The following is a 24,217-nucleotide window of genomic DNA, read 5'->3' as shown; positions in this document are numbered from 1 at the left end:
TATCGAACAAAATTTAACCTGTTGAGGATGGTTTGATTTTGCTACAACACGCATTTCCCATAGATGCTTGCCTGAGTATACACGGAACTCGTCCTCAACGGGTTAATATAACCGTGGCATCTTTTGTCTTTCCCTTGATGGTGCAGGACCAGACTGAGAGGAACCGCCTGAAGGTGTACTGGCAGCAAGTTGGCTCCATCACATTGGGCTGTATGTGTCTCTTTGTCTTTGACATGGTGGAAAGGTATGCACCAACAAGGAACTCTGTTAACGTTTTAATACAAGTGTGATACAGTAGCTTAAAATACTGTATCACTAGCTGTAATTAAAGGGATCTTATAGTTTTGGTTGAGATTGGGGCTTCAGGTTCCCAACATTTTTCATGAGAAAATGAGAAATGTCTATATGAAATATTCAATTCTCAGTGGAAATCAAAGTGTATTTGATGAAAAGTGGTTTCGGAATGGCTGAGATATCCAAAAACAAGAAGGTTCTAATATAAGGTGGGACCCACCTTTTATTTGGACACTTTCTTTTAATTTGTTTTTGGATATCTTAGCTATTTCAAAACTGATCTTCATCAAATAAACTTTGAATAATTCTTAAAATTGTATGCTCTTTAATATTTCATAAGTGGTTTTTAATTATCTCATAAAGTGTTTAAATCTGAATTCCCCATCTCAACCAAAAAAAAAAAAAAAATACCATCCCCTTAACATTTGTGATACAGTAGCATTCATGTTCTTGTCCCAGCTTTGCTGCTGTTGCCATTAATATCACTAACTGAAATTAAATCTAAGCACAACGTAGTTCTGCAAATGAAACTGTGACGTTATTGTTTTTATTTTGACTGTAACCATTACTTTTAATGTTTAATATTGTTGATAGTTTTCTTGGTATCGTTATCATTATTACTGCAGCTTCTACTGTTGGCATTATCATTTTTAGCATCGAGATCATTCTTACCATTAATAAATTTAACCATAAGAAATAGTATTTGGAGTAGGAGAAATATTCATTGAAATCGCCAGCATTATTTCCTTTTCATCATAAGGGAGGAAAATGAGGAAAGAATGTCGATTGCTGTAAACACTTCCCAGCAAAAGTCTTCAAATGAGTGAAAATTTAAAGCAAAATAGAAATAAGAAACAAGATCATGCTGTTTATTGTCAGGCTTTATTGCCATTTCCATTTTTACCTAAGATTGGTCACAAATAAAATGTAATATGACTGAAAGATGTACGAACAAAAATGAGAAATAAAGAAGCAAAGAAGATGCAAAGAGTTTGAACTGCATGTAGTATTAAGCAGTTTTCTTCATATGTTGAAATATGCAATCCATACATACATGTAATTATGTGAAATATAAAGCTTCATTTCTTTTTTAAATGTCTGTTTTGTGCTTGTGTATTCTTCAGGGGTGTGCAGTTAATCAACCCATTTTACTCCATCTGGAACACAGAGACTGGCAGAAAACTGGCTGTATCCTTACTCATTTATTACATTCATCTTACCGAAGTGAGATGGCTTGGAAAACAAAACAAAATAAGCAAGCAAGTAAACAGATAAACAAATGACAAAGCCACCTGTATTCAAATGGATGCTAGGCATTGTGCTATTAATCCATAAAAAGCAATCATCTTTTCCATTAAAGCGAATATAAAAACAGACCTCCAGTTCCCATATGATGACAATTTAGAGTACTGTAAAGCCCTGTTGTGATCATAAAGGTAAATATGTTCAATTTTTGATTTCATGGTATCAAGTATTATACTAATTAAGGTGTTGGATAATTGTTAGCTGAAGTTTCAAATTCTGACATATACCAATGTTGTTGCTTTTGTTACTTAAAAAAAAAAAGAGAATGGGGCCCTGCCACTAATAATTTGCTACAGGTAAAACATAAGTGCAGATGGAAAATTTCATTGTTCTATTTCCCACATAGCTGCTCTGCACTATGTGTCTGAAGTATGGCTGACCCTTTGAGAATTAAGTGTCCGTGCACCCAGTGGTAATTTTCTGAATCTATATATTTGCATTTATGGCTAGTTCCCCTGAGTGTTGCACAGTCTATTGACCCATTGCTGAGATATATAAGGCTTGTGCTTATCTCGTGAGTCCATGCCATATGGGTGAGGTAGGTCAAATGTCAAGTTCTTGACTGGTGGTGTTGTGATATTCTACAGTGAGTAAACTTGGGTGACCTGCACCTCGTCATAGTTAAATTGAATGTTTATGTATGTTTAAATCACACTCTGTCACTGAAATTCAATGAAATCCCTCTCACATAAAGGAAAACTGTCGAGGATTCCAATGGAACTACAATTTGAAAGATAGATACTGGAAATTTGCAGCTATCATCGTCAAACGCGAACGATGGGAAATAGGTGTGCACTATGAAGGAAGGGGCCCACACCTCACCACCCCGTGCTCCCATAGACAAAGCACATAAAAGACATGTGCGGGTGACCTTGATGATACTGATAACACATATTCCTTGTATATATTTAAGATTTTCAAGAAAAACTGTTTGGTTTTCACCTCATTTTGCTTGGTTGTGGTCTATCCTGCAAAGTGTCAAACGTACTGAACACAGTCCCAGACATACATTTTTGTTCAGAGCGCTTGTAGCAATTTTACGCAGGGTGATGATACTAGGGCCCCTGACGAGTTGGGGGTACCTCACTATACATTTTTTTATGCCTCCGCCAACGAAGTGGCCGGAGGCATTATGTTTTCGGGTCGTCCGTCTGTCCGTCCGTCCGTCCGTCCGTCCGTCCGTCCGTACGTACGTCCGTCCGTACGTCCCGTTTTGCTTTTGTCGATATCTCAAGAACTGTGAGGTGGTTTTGCATCAAACTTGGTATGAGGGTATATCCTGGGGGGATGATACTTCGTTTGGATTTTAGGGTCACGGGGTCAAAGGTCAAAGGTCACAGGTTATTTTGTGAAAAAAAGGTTGAAATTTCATGTTTTTCTCCATATCTCACAAATGGTTCAAGGTATCTTCATGGAACTTAGTATATATGCATGTACCGATGGGCAGTGATTATCTAGGGAAGTTGGGGGTCATGGGTCAAAGGTCAGGGGGTCAAAGCTCAAGGTCAACTCCTCAAAATATCACTACTTTCCTTATATTTATGCAATGCCTGAAGGATTTTTTTTTAACTTGATGTATGCATGTATTACCCAATATCTATTCTGTGGGAAGTTTCTTGCCAAAAGGTCAAAGGTCAAAAGGTCAAAGGTCAAGTGAAAGTGCTAAATTGCACTTTATCCTCCATATCTCAAAAGTAACTCAAGATATTATCATGAAACTTACATATTTATGCATGTTCTACCTAACAGTGATTCTCTTTGGAACTGTGAGGTCAAAGGTCAAAGGCCAGGTTTAGATAATACTATTTTACCATTTGATACTGAAATTATACTTTTTCTCAATACCTTGAAAATTACTCAATGCATAAACTTATAAAAGGGTCAAAAGTCAAGTAAAAATCATCAGTTCCCCCAAATACCTGCACTCTGACGTTTTAATCATTCATCCAATTGAACCTTGTTCTAGGAAAGTGAACATTCAGCACATTTGTGGCAAACCTGTCATTTTAATATTTTGCCAATTGTGTGAAACTGTCATCACACATTGTCAAGACATTGTACTATAGACCTATTAGGAGAACCATGCATTATGGCGGAGGCATACCAGTCGCCGTAGCGACATTTCTAGTTTATTTATTTTTTTAAAATCAAAGGATGGGTGTTACAATCCTTGACCGATCTGTGACGTCCAGATGGTCTTTGTGGTGCTGGCCGGTATCTGTGGCTTCCTCTACACCATCTTCCTCATCTTCATGGTGTGGGGCGTGTTCAAGAACATCAGCATGAAGCGGACTGCCCTCCCCAGCATGATGGAGGCCAGGAGACTGCACTACGAGGTAGGGAAGAGGACCGTGGTCAATCTTTAACCCGTTGAGGACGAGTCCCGCGTATACTCGGGCAGGTGTCTATGGGAAATGCGTATCATTGCAAAATCTGTCTGTCCTCAATGAGTTAAAGACCAGAAATGTTCTTGTTTGTGAAACTTTTGCATATTTCGCAAGGAGTAAAAAAGTAAAAGTAAAATGCAAGTATAAGCTTTTTTCTACTCAATGCATTAAAGCCAGTGACAGTTTGCAAAAATTTCATGCCGTGAAAAGAAGGTTGTTGACTCCAATTCATGAAAGTTTCATGTCGTGAATGTTTCTAGTTTTAGAGAAACACATCTTGCGTTATGAACTCTTCCTCTGCCCAAGCACTTGACTTAAAATGTACCAGACTGTAAAAACAACATGTAACTGTCACAACAACTGTAAAACAAAAGACTTGGAATAATTTTGATATACCGAGCACTTTTGCCAATGTATCATTCTATTGTTTAATATGGAATGGGGATTTCACTTTTAATAATAGGTGGTTACCTTAGACTAGAGTGGAGCCTTTGTGCGTGTTAAGTAAATCATATATATTTGTATGCTTGCATAGCCTTGTTGCTGTACAAGATGATGAGCCCCTCAGAAAATGTAATTTGTGGTTGATTCCTTTAATAACCTATGATTTTTTTTTCCCTCTCCTCTCACACTCCAGGGCCTGATCTTCCGCTTCCGCTTCTTCATGTTCATCACGCTGGTGTGCGCCCTCATGACCGCCATCTTCTTCATCTTTTCCCAGATCAACGAGGGCAACTGGAAGTGGGGGGAGGACGAGCACAACATCCAGTACAGCAGCGCCTTCTTCACCGGCGTCTACGGCATGTGGAACATCTACGTCTTGGCCGTGCTCATCCTCTACGCCCCGTCCCACAAGAAGACTGCTCCCCAAAATGGCAAGTCTCTGTGTTTGTTGGTTTCGTTGTTTGTGTGTTTCATGGAAATACTGTATTTTTTCCAAGCTGTGTGACTACACATGTCTGTTGGCGGGAAAGGCAAGAAAGGAAATTTTCTACCAAAATTATGCCTTTTGGCACTCAGGGTGTTGCAAATGCTGTTTATACAAGGTTGGCACATCCCTGCTTAATTTCTAGCACCATGTCCTGCTCCGCCCTCACCCCCTGTACCTCCTCTCCCCCTCCCCCCCCCCCAAAAAAAAAAAATAATAAATAAATAAAAAAATAAATAAATAAATAAAATAAAGGCAACAACAAACACACAAACTCCTCATTGAGATAGGTTGTTCATGTATTTGGTTATTGATCCTTTTTTTTGTGCTCTTACATAGTAACTTTTAATTCTCCTCTGTTTAAACTCTACATTACTGCTGGACTTATTCATGCGCTCAAAGTGTACCAGCTATACTTCCAATCCTTTTTTTTTTTTCCCCTGTTGATGTTCTTTACCAGAGAAGCCCACATTCTATAATCTTTGTCTCTGTAGTGGGTCCCTCCATTTTATGCACTTTGCGTATTGTTTATTCCATTTCTATCACTGTAGTTTTCTACCAGAAGAAAATGTAGACAATGTATTATTACTGAAGGTTTCAGTTATTGTGTACTCTCTTCATTTTGCAGTGTTTTGCTTATGAAACCTTATTCTCTGTTACCAGTGAAATGTATATGTTCCTGTCAAAAACTGATATAAAACTTGAAATTGAAATTGAAATTGAAATTGAAATATAGAGGCATGGGAGTTGATCTCACAATGTTGAGTGTTGAAAGCCCATGATTTTGACTTGCAGCCAGTGAGAGCACATACAGGAGGCCCCTTGACATCTTCAGTGTTATATATCATCCCAATTTGACAAGAGGAAAGTTTTTACTCTTGATTTAAAAGACAAAAACAAAAGCAAACTGGTGATATTCTCATTGGAGACTGAAAGACGAAATCTACCCCCAAAACAGATAAACTTGTGTGTGTCTGTGTATTGTTTGGCAACAGTAGCCTGAACTGCAATAGCCCCCTCTAGTGTTGAATCATTAGAGTCATGTACAGTAGAATCAGAGAACTGTTTAAAGGATCTGTGTGTGCGTGTGGGTGTGTGTGTGTGTGTGTGTGTGAGATTGGTGGTGTGCATTAATGCGCAATGTATGCGCTTGCTCATGGGTGTGCTCATGAGTCATGAGTGTGTATGTCTGTGTGTGTGTTATGTTATATCTTTGTGGGTTTATTTGTGCTTTATTTCAGACAGGTAGGAGTTTGATAACCTCTTCATTCCATGAAATCAACCTTCATAAGTTGAAATATGTTGGATCAGGTACAGAATCTTTCCTCTCATGTATATCATCTCAGAGATGGATGGTAAAGGTAGATGACACAGATTCATGAACCCATTATCTTGTCTGCATCATATTGTACATGAATATTTCATGAATTCTGAAGCAGGGTATTTCCTATCCCTATCTATGCAAGCTATGTTTATTCGCATCATACACAAGCAAGTCATCAACCCCCATTAGGCACAAACATACAAACTAACAAATACAAATGTAAGAGGAACTGAAAACACTCATACTGATAAATGGTAATCTTTTTTCAGTATCTGCACATTTTTTTTTTTTTTTTTTTTTTTGTGATACAGGACTAGAATGATGAAAGAGTGACCTACAATTGTAATTTTCACACCCTCTGTGTTTCCAAAAAGTAAATGAACCAACAGAGCATCTGTCAAACTAGTAGCCCTCTCACAACTCTATCCCCAAAATAGCACTGATGTTGAATGCAGACATGTTGCCGAGGGTAATGGCAATGGTAACAATGCAGTTTGGCTTGGAAAACTCAAAAGAGAAAAAAGGAATTACCTGGAACATGAAAACATACTGTGTGCCAATCTGTGAGATGATTTACTCACATATCTCTCCCGTTCTGACTTCAAATACATCTCTCTTACAATTACTTTAATGCTCTATTTATAATATTTATGAAAAGCCTTATCAATTGTTGCTGGTGTGAAACATTGCTACAGAGTCTGAAAGGAAGAAATGTTGTCGGCATGCACGATTCAGCCAGTCCCTCCCCGAGTTTGTACTCACCGAGTTGACAGCGTGTGAATAATTTGACAGTCCTTGGTGATATTTCTGGTGGTTTGGATTCATGTTAGCAAATCAGTCAGTAATCCAGGCACCTACTAGGACTCTGGGGAAAAAATAAGATGTAAAAGAGAAGGATATGTAAAGAGAAGTCACACTTTTATGTAAAGAAAAGTCACACTTTTATCTACATCTGCACATTGTTTTGTTTTGTTATGCTAATGCATCTTCCCATCTTAGAATATTGTTGCATAAAACTTTTTTAGCAACCTTAAAAAATTCAGGTTGGGATTTGCCCAACCTGAATTTTTTAAGGTTGCTAACCTAAGAACGTAAAATCCGTTGCATAAAAACTCTGGTTGGGAGCTTCCAACCGGAATTTTGTGATTTCAACCAGAAAAAAATCCGGTTGGAGTTTTAAGCAACGGGCCCCAGGTAATTTGATATTTTGCCTCTAACCAACTGACCTTGTTGATTTTGATGTGAAATTGAAAGTGTATTTATATGAAAATGGGCAGAACTTCCAATGGAGAGATACAACCTTCATTAACTGTTGATGAGGACAGATGGATTTTGCTACAACACGCATTTCCCATATAGGCACTTGCCCGAGTGTACTCAAGACTCGTCTTCAACGGGTTAAGATTTAATCAAATACCTAGAGAGAATGATATCATATCTTGAATGATTACTCACTGAATGCAGAGACATAGCATGTAAGCTAGTCTTTGCTTCAGTTCTACATTATTTTTAAGGTCAAAATGTATGTAATGGAGACCCTTCAGTGCCCAAATAATCACTTTGAAAGGTTGTGTTTTCCTCCTACTTAATACTAATGCTTTCATGTAGTGCTGTAAATTGGTATCAGTGTAGTGCTGTATATTGGTATCAGTGTATCACTGTATCCTTGACCAAAGCTAATGAGCAATCAAGTAGAATTCTTGCCGAGATTTTGCAGGTGACTGCTTATTAGGTCATTGCTCAAAGACTAATCCAGATAATATTTCCAGGTGGCGTATTTCATGAAGGAAGAATTGCTGTCACTCCATGAATACTTAATGATTTCCTGACCAAGCCAGGTGAAGAGCCGCAAAGGTTTATGACTTTTCTGAGCTCTAGTTACGTTCCGTTCATTAGAGACAATCAGAGTGTGAAATAAACACTGAAGCATGGGATGGGCCTCTCCATAGAGATTTTTACAGGTACAGTTGAACCTCTATTATCCGGCCTCCCTTTATTCGGATCTCTCTATTATCCGGACGCAATCTCGCCGTGATTTTTTTTATCTTTTTTTTAATAATTACGGGAGGAAACACACATGAATTACATATACTTGATACATTTCTTAATAATTATTTAGGTAAATCATCCCAAGAATTTATAAAAGAAAATGATTTCCGCTTGCAAACACGAACCTCTGTTTTGGGGTCTGTTACTGAGTGTAACAATGAAAAGGTCGCAGTATACACATTACTACATGTGGTACTACAATGGGCTACATCAGTACTGTGTATGTGTATGTACCATAGAGCTCTATTATACGGTATGTACATGTATAAAGCATTGAGTCTCCCGTATCCGGCCAAATCCCTTATCCGGATGAGCCCCGGTCCCGACTTGTCCGGATACGAGAGGTTCAACTGTATAATAGTTTTTGAAGATCACATGAATTGTAGTTTTACTACTGCTGTCAAATCTATGGATACTATGTTGTTGTTTTTTCTTAATCTTTTTCTTTTCCTTAACCCTGCATGAGCTCAGGCACGGGGCTTATAGTGCAGAGCTTTTACATCAGCATTCAGTTTATACTGTATGTATCCAAACTTGAGCTAGTGGTAAAAGAATAGGAAGTCTATTCAGGTATAACAATGTGCCACAATCAAACAGGAAGGTAATGGTAACACTAGGGATTGTGGGAAGTTTAGAATAACCTCTATTCATTGACAATTAGTTGGCAGACATCTGTTAGTGTGCCCTTCTATGAAGAGGGCCCTTTATTGAGCAAATGAGTGCCAATTGGTGAACAAAACAAAGGTTTTATCTCACCAGCTATTGATACGCCATCCCAGTTCGCTTGTTCCTCAGTCATATTTCTCTGTCTATGGAAACCAATTTTTTTGTTTGTTGTTGCTGTGTTGGGCAAGCCTCAGACAAGGTTTCCAGATGTCAAAAATGACTCTGGAGATGACTTCAAAGTTGATCCCGCATTGACGTCCTTCATGAGTTCAGGTCTTGCTGAAGTTGATTTCCTTTCTTCCAGTGATATTGATTGTCAAATGAAAATTGTTCTTTATCCAAGTCACATTGTGTATGTTTATTAACCCGTTGAGGACGAGTTCCGTGTATACTCGGGGAGCATCTATGGGAAATGCGTGTTGTAGCAAAATCAAACCGTCCTCAGCGGGTTAAAGTCAGATGGATTATGCTCACCAGAGTCCAAGTTGATTCTATCAACCCAAGGTTGATGATGTATCCCTTTAATATCAGTTTTTCCCAGTCTGCCTATGAGAAATTTAACCTGTTGAGGACGAGTCCGGATGGTACTCAGGCAGGTGTCTGATGGGAAATGTGTGTTACAGCAAAATCAGTCTGTCCTCAACAGGTTAAGCAGAATAATTGTTTTGGGTTCTTCTGATACCTGTATGCCTGATTTCCTGGGATGACAATAAATGTCACTCTTGCTGTATCTGTTTGGCTATGAGATGAAACAATAATGTAATGTTGTCAAATGTTGGTTCAGATTCCTTATTGGAGTCTATCCTACACCCACATAGTGCATGATACCTCCCCCGTGAGGACCGAGAAATGGAAGATTATGCTCTCTTACTCTCTCTCTCTTCTCTTTCTCTCCCCTTCTCTCCTTTTTCTTATCTCTCTCTCTCTTTATCTCTCTGATGTGAATGGGGAAGACATGATGAACATCATTTGGGGTGGATACTGTAAGATACAGTACATAAGCACACCCTGCATTTGTAGAGACCGAGATACCTCCACTGTAATTCAGTTATGGAAACATGGCTGTGGTTACTTATTCACCAGTTTTTCAATCAACAGTGAACATCATTGAGAACTGAAAAGCCCCAATGTTTTTAAAAATCCAAGGGTCTGGAAGAAACAAACAAGACTTAAAAGTATCCTCTAAGTTGGAGTACATTCCCATGTTAAATGTGTGACACCAGCCCCCCACCCCCCACACTTTTTATTTTTAAATTTTCTCCCCATGTTTGGTTGTGGGGAGGCAAGGACATGGGAATGTGGTATTTTGTTTTCTAAGTTTATGTTTTGCCTGGGAATGGGTTTGCTTTTTGTATTTCTCAGCTGATTAGAAATGGATTTATTTTGATGATGATACTACCATGTCAGGGAACCTTATTCATTAGATGCTCAGAGTATACAATAACTAAGTAACATAATGACAGCACAAGCATTCTTTTTTCATAGGGGTTCCAAAACAAAGTTGTTAAAAGGGCTCAAATTTCATCTTCCATCATTTTGAATTTGCTTGCAATATATCAAAAAGGTCTACAAAGAAATTTGTCTGGCTGACATGATTTGCCTAGATAATGATTTGTTTTGGATTATTTTCATATCAAAAGTGTAAAATAGTTTTGATCATAGTACACAACTTTCATTCCTGAAGCACTCTCCCCATTCAGTAATTGCTAGGTAGAACTTTATGTGATGATTGATTGTGCCCTAGCAGTAAGTTTTTCCCAACAAGCTGCTTGCAACTTACTCTTGTATGGAAGGTCAGTGGATACTGTTTTGGCCTGATGTGTAATCGCTTATAATTTAATAAAACATTCAAAAGCAACTAAATGAAGTGTGCTCTGAGATGGCAATTGCAGGTGGTTAACCTTTTTGGCTTATATTTCACATTTATGTCCATACCCAACTAAAATTTTGTTATAACAGTGTAATTTCACAAATTTCTTATGCATATGTGTCCATTTTGGAGCTGAAATTGACAGTTTCTACAGACTGATTTATATGGAAACTATGCTGTATCAGTGATGCAGACCTTGGCGCCATTTCATAAAAAAAGTTGATACGAAAACAACTCTTGCTGGAATGACAATTGTCATGGTAGCATCAAGAATCCAGCTTCCAGATTGGCTGTTGTTATTGGAAGTTGCTATTCCAGCAAGAGTTGCTATCCTAAGGTCTTTTATGATATGGGAAACTTGGGTTATTCTGCAGCAAAAATCATCATTTTGCCATTATCAAATTGGCACCTCCATTTTCCCGTGCATACTTTATGTTGTAGAAAGATTTGATGGAACTGGTTTCATTCATTAAATCTATAGGAAAGCAATGTGAAAAATGTACAAGAAGTTGCCACTTTGAGAGAGAAAATGGGAAATTTAATCTTCTTTGATGTGTTGCCAATTTGATTATCAAGTATAAAGTTAGAAATAAAGAGGCTTTAAAAAACTCTGAAACTGCAACAAATGTTTAGAAGAGCAACTTAGAGCTCAATGTGGTTCATCCTTTTTGTTGAATGGAAATATTAAAATAATAGTTGAACTGAATAAAAGAGAAATCCATACTCTACCATATGAAACAAACAAAACGATAAAAACAAAAAGATACAGTGCCAAGCCAACGACATATGGTTCCAGGAACTGAACATGTCGAAAATCTCATGTGACAAGTGTGTGTATTGATTGAAGAGTCAGTAAATGATGCAGTTTCATCTCATGCTATGCAAGTGTCACAGTGGTGGTATCCTGTAGACTGTGCACTCGACAGGTGTCTGGAAGTTGCCTTAAAAGTGAAATAAAATCCAAGGGATATTTTTCTTCCTCACAGCTAAACAGGATCTGAGTGATACAATGTAGTATTTTTATTGGATTTTTTTTTCTTAAAGGAATCATATAGTTTTGGTTGAGACCTAATTTCAGGTTTCTAACATTTTTTGGTGAGATAATGAGAAACCTTTTATGAAATATGAAAGAGCATGTAATTCCATGAGGAATTCAACATTTATTTGATGAAAATTGGTTTTGAAATGGTTGAGATATCCAAAACAGAGTGATTCTAATAAGTGTGGGACCCACACTTTACTACGATCGCTTCGTTTTACTTTGTTTGTGGATGTTTCAGTCATTCCAAACCTGATTTTCATCAAATAAACTTTGAATTCCTCTTAAAATGGTATGCTCTGTACTATTTCATAAGTGTTTTCTTGGTACCTAGCAAAAAGTTAAAAGCCCAATTCTCATCTCCACCAATACTGTACCATCCCTTTAAACTTACAATGTATGCTCTAAAATAGTATCTGCACAATGGCGCACCAGTTGATGGGGTACTTTTGTTAATTGGGTATTAACCTGTTGAAGACGGACTGATTTTGCTACAACACACATTTCCCCATAGACACCTGCCCGAGTATACTCGGGACTCGTTTTCAACGGGTTAAAGGCCTTGTAACTCTTTGATTGAGTAAGCTGGTTAATTGCGTAGAGATATTCTGCTCTAACTGACCCCACTAGACTTTAATAGCAGGGTTCCTGCAATGAACATGATGGATGTATGTATTAACAATGTGTAATGAAGATTAGGGTACTCTTTTCTTATCACACAAGAAAGAGGTTTCTACCTTTAATGTGAGTGGGAAAACAATCACCCAGTAATTTACCTCCCTCCAACTAGATGGCAGGTAACTTGACAATCTAGATGAGTGATTTTTCTGATCCAATCAGCTTTTTAACTTGGTGCTAATCAAAGTAATGTAAGGCTATTAAATGTGATGCAATACTGGCTCTGTGACCTTTGCATGTTATCAACATTAATTAGCCTAGAACCTGTTAACAGTGTCCAGCATGAATGCTGGAAGTTCCTGGAACAAAATTTAAAAAGGCATAATTGCAGACACAAATTGTTAATATTGGGAGTGACTTGATACTAACTCCTCTGTCTTCTTAATTTCCACAACCATCCCCCCCCCCCAATCCGGTTTCCATGGCAGCTCAGTGTTTTGGGGCTTTTGTTTTGTTTTTGTTTTTTCCAGCACAGCTACAACATCTCTCTCTTGAAATTATTTTTGTTTTCTTTAAACCATTGGCTATACAGTACACCCCCCGAACATACAATTGGATTTCTTCATTGATAACTTTCAAAATGATTATAAATAATCTGAATGCTTTTTCAAGGTGTGAAACTATAACTTCTCATCAACAACTTGCAGAAAACTCAATTCGATTTGGTTAAGTGGTCACAGAGAATTGTGGATCATTGTAAAGCATGTCATGGGTCCGTTCTTCCAAGTTTAGCACTTGGATGCTCTTGGAACTGCAAATCAATGTATGAACACAATGGGCAGAACTTGGAGGGAAAGCATTCCTGACATGCTCTACAAAGATCCCAATTTCTCTGTGACCACTAAATCAAATCAAATAGGGTTTTCTGTAAAATGTATATATATGTAATAAGTTGTAGTTTCACACCTTGAAATTACATTTTTATTGATTTACCATTTTTAAAGTTATTGCAGTACGTCCGATTGTATTTTTTTGACAAATGGTACATACAAGTAAAGAGAGGGGATAGCAACTATATATTTGCTACTTTATCAATGAAGAGTAATTTCGTGATATTTCAATGTACCGGTACACGCCAATTTGAGGATTGCAAGTCAATGCTTTGTCTAATTGTGTCTAAATGTGCTTGTGAATGATATCACTGTTAATGACAAAAACATGTTTGACAACTCAAAATAACATCACTTTCTGCATTTTCGTTTGCCGGATTTCAGTGAACCCTTCTCAGAGCTGTTTTGTTTGACACAATTATTCTTCCACTCAATTTCAACACAAGTTTGGAGTTACCCTTGAAGAGTTGTCCGTCAAATTCCATTTGGAGAGCAAAATATGAAAATGGGTCTGGAGTATAAAAGATGTTCTCATGTAATGAACAAACTGCCTCGGTGTGGGCTGTTGGACTTGAGCTTAAGCTTCAGGCGTGGTGAGGTCATTGATCTTCTATCGCGGCGGGATTGACAGTTCCAAGATTTGTGAGGAAGCAAAGTCAGCGTGGGGTTGATTATGATGGATGTATATATGTAAGATGAAGCGGTAGGGCGAAAAAACTTTTCCTGGGGCTGACTGAACTACAGCCATCTCTCTTTGCCGGCTGTTGATTGATGGCTGAGACTTGTTAATCATCTTCTGATCAGTGTGGTAACTTTATCAGCACCGGCAGCGTTATGCAATAAATCACCTCAGTTTTTGCAGCACGTGCAGGCCTCATTTCAACGAAAAATTATTGTACTCATGACTGTGGGTAGCTTTTTTTTTTTTTTATAATCATTAGTGTGCATCTCCACTGGAAGATATGGACACAGTTGAGCTGAGTCGGTTCGCAGTGAAAGAAACCTGATGAACGAGATGGGGTTGAATTTCATGAGACTTAACTGTCAGCAGTTGAAAGGGTGTAACATGTAATTTGTCAGGGTCTTCAATCATCTGGCTGTGATGATGAGAGATTATTTTATCATTCTTGTTGTTGTTAATTTGGTCGTTGTCGCTTGTTGTCATGGCAGCAGTGTTGGTCTGCTCGTCCAGGTGGCGAATGATGGAATACAGCATCCTCCTAGAACTTTGAAACAATGTGGAGACAAAAAGCTTTCAATTTCGTTGCTGTTTGCTGCCACTCTTTGATGTTTGTCTCAGTTACTTATCAGTTCTTAGTTTGTCGCTTCTTTAAAAGGTTATTTCACTGATATTTCATCTTGCCCAACCCCCCACCATCTTTTTTGGCACTTACTGTAAAAGTGGATATTTTCGCGCGACTAATTTTTCGCGCTTGGCCATGGTAGAAGAGTTTCGCGTGTTTTTAATTCCGCAGAATCAAGACGTCAACTACTGGAACATATAGCACGCAAAGATATTTGCGTACTTTCATTTTCGCGCTAGCTTCTGGTTGCGCGAAATGCGTGAAAATTCAAACACCACGAAAATTTCCACTTTTGCAGTAACCTGTTGATTACGGACTGATTTCAGTATAACACACATTTTTCATAGACACCTGCCCGAGTATTCTCAGGACTCATCTTCAATGGGTTAACTTGGCCGTAGACTTCGTCATCCAGTGTGCAGTCATGTGGTCAGAGTTGAGCATGATAAAAGGTGGTGGGGATGTACACATGGAAAAAAAAAAGTTTCTTGCGTTGACTACAGTATCTTTTTTATCAGTATATTCTGATTTACTGTTGTTCATTAGAATTGTTTCATAATATTGATTGAAAACTAAAATGTCTGTCAGTGAGCCCCCTTTTTTTTGTTCATGAAAGTTTGTTGGGAATAGGTCACAGAGTTTTCCAAAGCTATGGGAAATGCATGTTAAAGCCAAATCAGTCCGTCCTCAACAGGTTAGTCTCAAGCAAAGCAGTTCGTCCAATATTGATTGGTGGAGGAGGAGGAAGAGATTAGCATAATGTGAGATACTGAAATCCTTTTTCGTATTGTCCTTGAATAAGTATGCGAACATTTTTTTTAATCTTTTTTTTTTTTTTTTTTTTTTTTTTTTACTCCATGTTCAGTAGCACTGTCACATGTGAGACATTCAATATTCACTTATATATAACTCCACGTCTCAAAACAGTCGGCCATTTCATGAAGGGCCCCCTGAAAATGCACGGCCACACATTTTGAAGAACTCGGGGGAATTTCCTCCACATCAATGGCAGCCCATACAACCTAGATGCCGAAACCCTGAGACCCACTTTTTTTTCTTGTTGATTCTGGACTGTCGAGCTCCCGAAGACCACCTATTAAAATGGCAACAGGTCATTCAACACCGACTCCTGAACCCACGACGATCTTAACCTGGATGTCTGGAGGACTTTCGAGGGGTTTACAAGGGAGGTGCTATTTAAAGTTTGAGTAGTATTGTGGTGGCCGACATTTGGTGATCAGTGTGTTTGTCTGTGAAAATGCCAGAATTTTTTTTCCCTCGTTTTTTCTCTATTAATGCAGCTTTGCTGTTGTGAAGTGTTCATTCACATTACACAAATGCCAAAGCTGTTTAGTGGCGACCCCTCCCCCTCCCCCCCCCAAAAAAAATAACATCCACACACACATACACTGTACATGTACACACGGACACACATACATTTGCTAAAACAAACGAGAGACCTGAATAATTACAGTGGACGTGCAACTGAATTCTTTGTAGGTTAGCAGAGAACAGATTGCTACAGAATGATCAAAATTCTAAACTTATGTACAAATCACTGCAATCTTCTACCCTCTACCCATCTTTTATGGGGTTTTTTTCAACCTGTCTCTAGCTTTTGACCAAACATATTAGTTTTTCTTGACCATAATAATGCAAGAAAATTGGATGTTTAGGGAGCACTCGGAGAGGAAGCGTGTTGTCGAGTAATGCTCATAGCATGGGGGAGTATTTAAACAAACACTTCAATGTTTGTCGAAGTCCAATCAGGTGTCTTGTTTCTGTTTCCTAATTTAAGATTTCTCCTCATTCAACATATATACTGGTCAGATATAAAGAAAAAAAATGTCTGTTTCTAGGAAGGTATATAATGGTTGACGACAAATCATGAAATGATCTCCACGGAGCAAATCTCGCAGCGTAAATTTATCCGTCTGATATTTGCTAGAAGGCACACTCTTCGTGTTACCGGCACATTTTTTTTTTCCCGCCGCCACTCAAACAGACGAATTAGAACTTCCCCTGTGAGTTCATCTGAATGCCATTTCATGCATTGCCATATTTTTCCTTGTCCCTTCCCAAAAAATAAAATCTGTAAAAATGTGCAGAATACTTTACATGTACATGGCAAAAGCTATCAGTTTGCCACATGCTGTAATAGTAATTGTTTTGCATTGACTCATTTGCAAATCAGTTTCATTATTCACGTCATTCCAGCTATATCCTCTTTTTTTTTTTTTTTATAGAGCAATCTGTAGTATAAGATACCATTTTGAATTGACTCTAAATTTCTGTCAACACACACTACAATCTTATAACATTGTGTACAAAGTTGGCAAGTTTTCCTTCATATGTATGGTAAACAACAACAACAACCAAACTTCCCATTCTTATTCCAGCAATCTTTTTTTTTTCTTTTTTTTTTCGCTGTAGGCGCAAAGCAAGTTTAGGAGTATTATGAAGTCTTCAATAATTCATAATTTTGCATTATATTCCCATCAGCACATCTGTAGAAGTGCATCCTGTGCTGATTAGCATACAGGAAACTGACCTCTAATGAATGGAGATTACTGTATCTCCCCTCTTCATTATAGCATAACCACATCCATCCTGTTAGACTAGAATCCATTCCCTTCATGATTTTGATAAAGTCTCCTAGACTTTTCACAAAACCCATTGGCTCGAATTCACGAAGGTGGTACAATTGAAACCATGGTTTAAACCGTGGACAATTTGTATGGAGCACCAAGTGTCGCATGGCCTATTTTGTTAAGAAGTCGGTCATTTCATTGACGAAATATCATTACGTTGACGAAATGTTCATTTCCTCAACGAAATGATCATTTCGTCGACTAAGTGTTGTCATTTTGTTACGAAATGATAATCTCGTAGAAGAAATGACTGATCTCATTACAAAATAGGCCATGCGACACTTGGCGCTCCATACAAATTGCCCATGGTTTAAGCCATGGTGTCAATTGTACGTACCACCCTGTGAATTCGGGCCATTAGGTTCTGGTTAGCAGTGGCTTAACAACTGAAACCATATCTTGCTTGGTGCAAGTGAAGCGGTTATTTTATGTGGGAAATACTCTGCAGGGAGGATACTGGTCACAAAATGTCTTTGCTGCCCTCTTTGGCGATAAAGGGTAAAGATCTCTGACTACTGGCTCAGAAAGAATGTAGAATTTTGAATATGATCATGGAATATAATCATGGAATATGATAACACATACTCTTACATTACAATGAATAGAAATGCAACTAAAATCAAAGACCATTATTCTTATTGTTTTCCTTCAGTACCTTTTCATTTAGCCTTCTGTAATTGTACTTTGATTTGTCATTCTAAAACATATCTGGAATAAAAAAAAAGTGGTTATGTGATTTCAGTGGGCATACTTGAATAAACAGGACATTTCTGTTGCATAGTTCAAGGACATTCACATACATGTAAAAGGGAATAAGCACAATCATGCTTTAGAATACACCTCTTCTCAGTTTCAAGAATTGAAAACAAAAAGATATTTCAGGAAATGTAGTGCTTTCTAATTTCTTGCAGTTTCATGCATAGAGAAAAAAGAACAGTAGCAGTTTTATGATCATTTCATTCTCTCAGCAAAGAATGAAACAGCAAACAGAACAGTAAAAATAGAGAGCCATTTCATTTTGCAGGCTATTAACATCTACCTTAGATGTACATATTGATGCATGACCAAACCCTGTTGACCATATTTTGCAGTCAGATGTTGTTTTGGGTTGCTATGTACAAATTTCTTTACGATGTATTTTGTTCATTTTGGGGGATAAATTTTCACCGTTTTTCATAAGCAGCAATTTCTTTTGATAAGACCGAGAGAGTGATTAACAGCCTTAATGTATCTACAGTGTGGGAGGGGAAATGACATTTGGAAGTATGCTTCTTTTCCATAAAAATCAATTGCCTTGAAAGTTATTTCAATCCATTGATATACCATGGAAACTACTACATTATGTTTCACGCTAAGTTGACACAATAATGAGGTACATACAGTTGGTGGTGGGCGCACTCATGCGTGCATTGTAATCTGCAAAATGCAGGCATCATTAAGGTAATTGTATCGGGATTGCTACTTCGCTAGCTTGCTGTCACAGAACAACAAAAAACAAGATGTTGAGATGCAGAGTACAAGTCAAACACCCATTCACATGAATGATCGGTGTTACAAAACAAAACCGCATGTGATGCTAGTAATCATTATGGGTTGCTTAAGAGTTTTAGTAAGCAGCACATGTAAGAAGTGCAGCGAGGTATGTGAAGACAGCGCTGTCTGCATTTTCTAGATTAGCTTCTCTATGGGATGGAGTTCATTGCACTTTGTACGTCATTCTTATTTTTGAGATCTCAGATGTTCTGCTTTGTGTTATATTCCCTGTGCGGTAGGAGGTTTTATTTTTGCCAGCACTGGTTTGTTTATCAGTCTGCTTGTGTGTTTATGTGTCTGGTCGCAAAATAACTTGAAAACTTAGGCATTGATTTGGATGAAATTGTCAGGAAAATTTGATAATGACACAAGGAAGAGATGATTACAAATGATAATGGCACAAGGAACAGGTGAGTACATTTTGGAAGTGATCCAGATAATAATAAGGCCTTATTTACCCAGGGAAGCCTCTTCAGTGTTGTCACTGCTCTACCAGAGGGCCGTGCTATTATTATTACCCTACCATTGCCAGGCACCCATTTATAAACCTGGGTCGAGATGAACAAAGAGGGTAAAAGAAAATCTGCTCCAAGGATGTGAAGCTCTGGGCGGGATTCGAACTGGGGTCCTCCGATCGGGAGTCAGAAGTCTTATCCACTATGCCACAGTGCCCCCACAGCCATCACCACAGCCTAGATCACCATCTGGATGCATTAATTAAAGAGATTAAAAACGTTTTGAAGGATTTTTTTTTTGAAGGATTTTTATATCATTAGGAAATAGGGCCAACAATTGAGGGAATTCAAGCTTCATGTATTTGAAGTGCACACATATGGATACTGAGCATGCGGAGGAAGCTTCAGCAGGAAGTTACATTAAAAAGCCTAGAAAGGATTCTTCTTTACCCGTTGAGGACAGATTCATTTTGCCGCAACACACATTTCCCATAGACACTTGCCCGAGTATACCCAGGACTCATCCTCAACGGGTTAACATGTGGAAATATGGCTATTTTTACCAATTATTGAGCACATATGGGTGGAAATGAGTTTCTTGGCGGAGGTCTGCACTCTCCGAGTACTTTTGTAGTTTTCCTCTTGTTTTTGGTTGCTGAAATGAAAGCTGGTATACACTCACTGTGATTATAGATTAAAGCATGAAAATTAGATTGACAAAATTTCTATGTGAGTCACACTCTTGCTCCTTTCTTGTATTGAATAAGGCCAAAGCTCCAGGGTTGGCTTAATTAATTGTATTTTTTTTTTCTGTTTTAGGGGATTTCTTGTGGTATTGTTCTGTGATAGGGAAGAAAAGGCAAGGAAGTCATTGCAAGGCAGATATATGCCATGGCTTGTGCTATGAAGAAACCCACACGCACACTTCTAAACAGCGTTTGCCAAGGGGTTCAGACCGTGTCTGCTCGCGCTCATGCACAAATCAATACTGCACCTTGCCTTTCACGTTTTGAACCCTTCCTTCTACTTTGTTAATTTCACAAAACCATTAAGCATTACAGCCTGTGTAGAACCATCTCTTCATTCAGTTCTTCCCTTTTAAATGGTTGCTACATGTACAGTTGTATGTATCTCTGACTTGATGCAGTCGTATCACGATTGTATCTCAACCGTACTTGAATCTTCCACAAAAAAAAAACAAACTCAATTTCATCACAAATTGCCTGGAAACATGCTAAGCATCTGTTTCCTTTTTTTTTATGCCTCCGCCACGAAGTGGTGCCGGAGGCATTATGTTTTCGGGTTGTCCGTCCGTCCGTCCGTCCGTCCTTCCGTCCGTCCGTCCGTCCGTCTGTCCTTCCGTCCGTCCGTAATGAATTTTGTGGACAAGGTAACTATCGAAACCTGTTGAGGTATCCTAATGAAACTTGGCATGTATGTGTATTAGGGGGTGAAGTTGTGCCTATCAACTTTTGGGTGCACATGCTCAAGGTCAAAGGTCAAAAGGTCAAGGTCAAATACATAAAATTTCACTATTTCCACCATATCTATTGAATGCCTGAAGATATTTTCTTGAAACTTAGTGTATACATGTATTACCCAATTAAAATTCTCTGGTGAAAGTTTGGGTCATGAGGTCAAAGGTCAAAGGTCAAAAGGTCAGGGTCAAATACATAAAATTTCACTATTTCCACCATATCTATTGAATGCCTGAAGATATTTTCTTGAAACTTAGTGTATACTCTATGTATTATCCAATTAAGATTCTCTGGTGAAAGTTTGGGTCATGAGGTCAAAGGTCAAAGGTCAAAAGGTCAGGGTCAAATACATAAAATTTCACTATTTCCACCATACATGTATCTATTGAATGCCTGAAAATATTTTCTTGGAACTTAGTGTATACATGTATTACCCAATTAAGATTCTCTGGTAAAAGTTTGGGTCATGAGGTCAAAGGTCAAAGGTCAAAAGGTCAAGTAGAAATATTAAAACTTTTTTTTTTTCTCTGTACCTTGGAAAATTGTTCAAGGTATCTTCATGGAACATAGTATATACATGTACTGACTGGAAGTGATTATCTAGAGAATGTAGGGTTCATGGGGTCAAAGGTCAGGGGTCAAAGGTTAAAGGGGAAGGCTAGTAACTGATCAGTGGGAATCAGTGGAAATGCTGGGTGATGATTGTTCCAATCCTTTTGGGATTCATTCAAGAGTTCATTGCATATCTATTGTTGTGTGAAAATGGTTTGCTTCAGAATGGTCTCATATTCAAGTAATGTGCAGTTTAATGCTTCCAGGTTAGCGTCCCTGGTCAGTGACGGAGCATTAATCTGCACATTACTTGAATATGAGACAGTTCTGAAGCAAATCATTTTCACACAACAATAGATATACAATGAACTCTTGAATGAATCCCATAAGGATTGGAACAATCATCTCCCAGAATTTCCACTGATTCCCACTGATCAGTTACTAGCATTCCCCTTTAAGTGCAAGACTTCAAAATTTTACTATTACCCTCATATTTATGCAATGCCAGCAGGGTTATTTTTTTACACTTGGTGTATGCGTGTGTAACCTAATAGAAATTCTCTGGAAAGTTTTTTTTTTCTTTTTTTGCCTCAAAGGTCAAAAGGTCAAAGATCAATTGAAAGTGCTGAACTAACTTTTTCCTCCATATCTCGGAAGTGGCTCAAGTTACCTTGAAACTTAGTACATATTATGCATGTTCTACCTGAAAGTAATTATCTCATGAATTTTAGGGTCAAGGGCCAGATGAAAATGGCAACAATTTACTATTCAATTCAGAAATTGCACTTTTTCTCCACACCTGTACCTTGAAAATTACTCAATGCCTAAATGTATGAATGGTTCAAAGTCAAGTTAAAGTCCTTAAATCCCTAGATACATGCTCTCCTATTCATCCAATTAAACCTACGTCAAGGAAGGTGAACATTCAACACATTTGTGACAAACTTGTCATTCCAATATTTTGCCAATTTTGTGAAAATGTAATCACACAGTGTCCACATGTACTATCTAGACCTATTGGGAAAATCATGCATTATGGCGGAGGCATACCAGTCGCCAAAGCGACATTGCTAGTCTCTCCTAACACCTGATGCTTTCACAGGATTATTTTGCAGGTATTAATCATCACAAGGGATACATTTTTATGCCTCCGCCACGAAGTGGTGCCGGAGGCATTATGTTTTCGGGTTGTCCGTCCGTCCTTCCGTCAGTCCTTCCGTCCGTCCGTCCTTCCGTCCGTCCATAATGAATTTTGTGGACAAGGTAACTATCGAAACCTGTTGAGGTATCCTAATGAAACTTGGCATGTATGTGTATTAGGGGGTGAAGTTGTGCCTATCAACTTTTGGGTGCACATGCTCAAGGTCAAAGGTCAAGGTCAAATACATAAAATTTCACTATTTCCTCCATATCTATTGAATGCCTGAAGATATTTTCTTGAAACTTATACCCCTTTCCCGCTGCCCGTCTCGGTGAACCACCGAGAGGTTCCCCAGTGAATTCCCCGGGGAACCTCTCGGTGAAAGTTTCAGTCCTGTCGTTTCACACTGCTCTCGGTGAAACTTTCCCCTAGACGGGTTTTCTGCTCGCAACGCGGGTGATCTTATGTACTTGAGTTTGTTGTGCATCTGCGATTTGGTTTTTTCGATCCCATGTTCAGCAAGTTTTCGGAGGAGGGACTCGTACGCGGTGCCAGCGTCAGCCGACGTCCCGCTCAGTTCTTCGTTCACTGCTGCCTCGCTACGTAATTGAAGTAACAATCTCTCTTCGTCTTTGGTCCTCGCTCCAGCCATTTGCAAAATTCCCTCAAATTTCAACAGTACAAAACGTCAAAGGATTTCTCCTGCACACTGTAAACCCAGCACTTGACGCTAAAGCACAAAATACGAAAAAATCAAGCAAGAGGCGGACTGTATCACTATCAGACTTTACTGGAAGAGTTAAGAGCTACATAGACACTAGAGGAAGACGAAGAAGGAGGAAGCATCAAAGCGATCAAGTACATTGTAAACCTATATCAGCTTTGTATACACGGCGTGCTAATTAAACAATACAATGCACAGCACGATGGAAAACAATGCTGTCGCACTGTGAACGCCACATTGCACACGAAACGACATACACGTGTACTATGTAGTGTCGTGTGTATGTTTACAAACACGAATTACTAGTACCCTTTACATGTGGATTTGGGAGGTCGAGTGCGCGCTAGCTAGCTGAAAACGTGTGCATGACCAGAAACAAGACATGACCTTTGACATAATCTGCATATTTTCCCCGGTGTTTCACCGAGACAACCTTTCACACTGGGCGCTCTCGGTGAACCACCGGGTGATTTCCCGTTGAACTATCGGTGTTTACCCAGGACGCTTCTCGGGTAAAAATTGCCCAAAATTTCATCGGTGTTTCACCTAGGCTTCCCCTAGGTTTCAACCGAGTGACCTTTCACACTGCGGGGTTCCCCGGGTGCCCCCAGGTGCCCCCGGGGAAGATTTTCTTCAGCGGGAAAGGGGTATTAGTGTATACATGTTTTACCCAATTAAGATTCTCTGGTGAAAGTTTGGGTCATGAGGTCTAAGGTCAAAGGTCAAAAGGTCAGGGTCAAATACATAAAATTTCACTATTTCCACCATATCTATTGAATGCCTGAAGAGATTTTCTGGAAACTTAGTGTATACATGTATTACCCAATTAAGATTCTCTGGTGAAAGTTTGGGTCATGAGGTCAAAGGTCAAAGGTCTAAAGGTCAAGTAAAAATGTTAAAACTTCTTTTTTTTCTCCGTACCTTGGAAAATTGTGCAAGGTATCTTCATGGAACATAGTATATGCATGTACTGACTGGAAATGATTATCTAGAGAATGTAGGGTTCATG

At 38.6% G+C, this 24,217-nt stretch overlaps 1 protein-coding gene across 1 annotated transcript in view; it reads left to right on the top strand.

Annotated features, from left to right (window-relative positions):
- Nucleotides 1-24,217, top strand: part of LOC140236588 (protein wntless homolog) — an 81,277-nt gene that overhangs the window by 18,045 nt on the left and 39,015 nt on the right. Inside the window, exons 8-11 of the mRNA XM_072316514.1 lie at nt 147-244; nt 1,419-1,482; nt 3,792-3,935; nt 4,624-4,861. Of these exons, the coding sequence (XP_072172615.1) occupies nt 147-244; nt 1,419-1,482; nt 3,792-3,935; nt 4,624-4,861 (544 nt within the window). The remainder of the gene's footprint in view (nt 1-146; nt 245-1,418; nt 1,483-3,791; nt 3,936-4,623; nt 4,862-24,217) is intronic.

Source organism: Diadema setosum, chromosome 13, assembly GCF_964275005.1.
Source record: "Diadema setosum chromosome 13, eeDiaSeto1, whole genome shotgun sequence".
In the NCBI taxonomy this organism is placed as follows: Eukaryota; Metazoa; Echinodermata; class Echinoidea; order Diadematoida; family Diadematidae; genus Diadema; species Diadema setosum.
The sequence above is the reverse complement of the archived record's forward strand: the minus strand, read 5'-3'. Positions and strand labels throughout refer to the sequence as shown.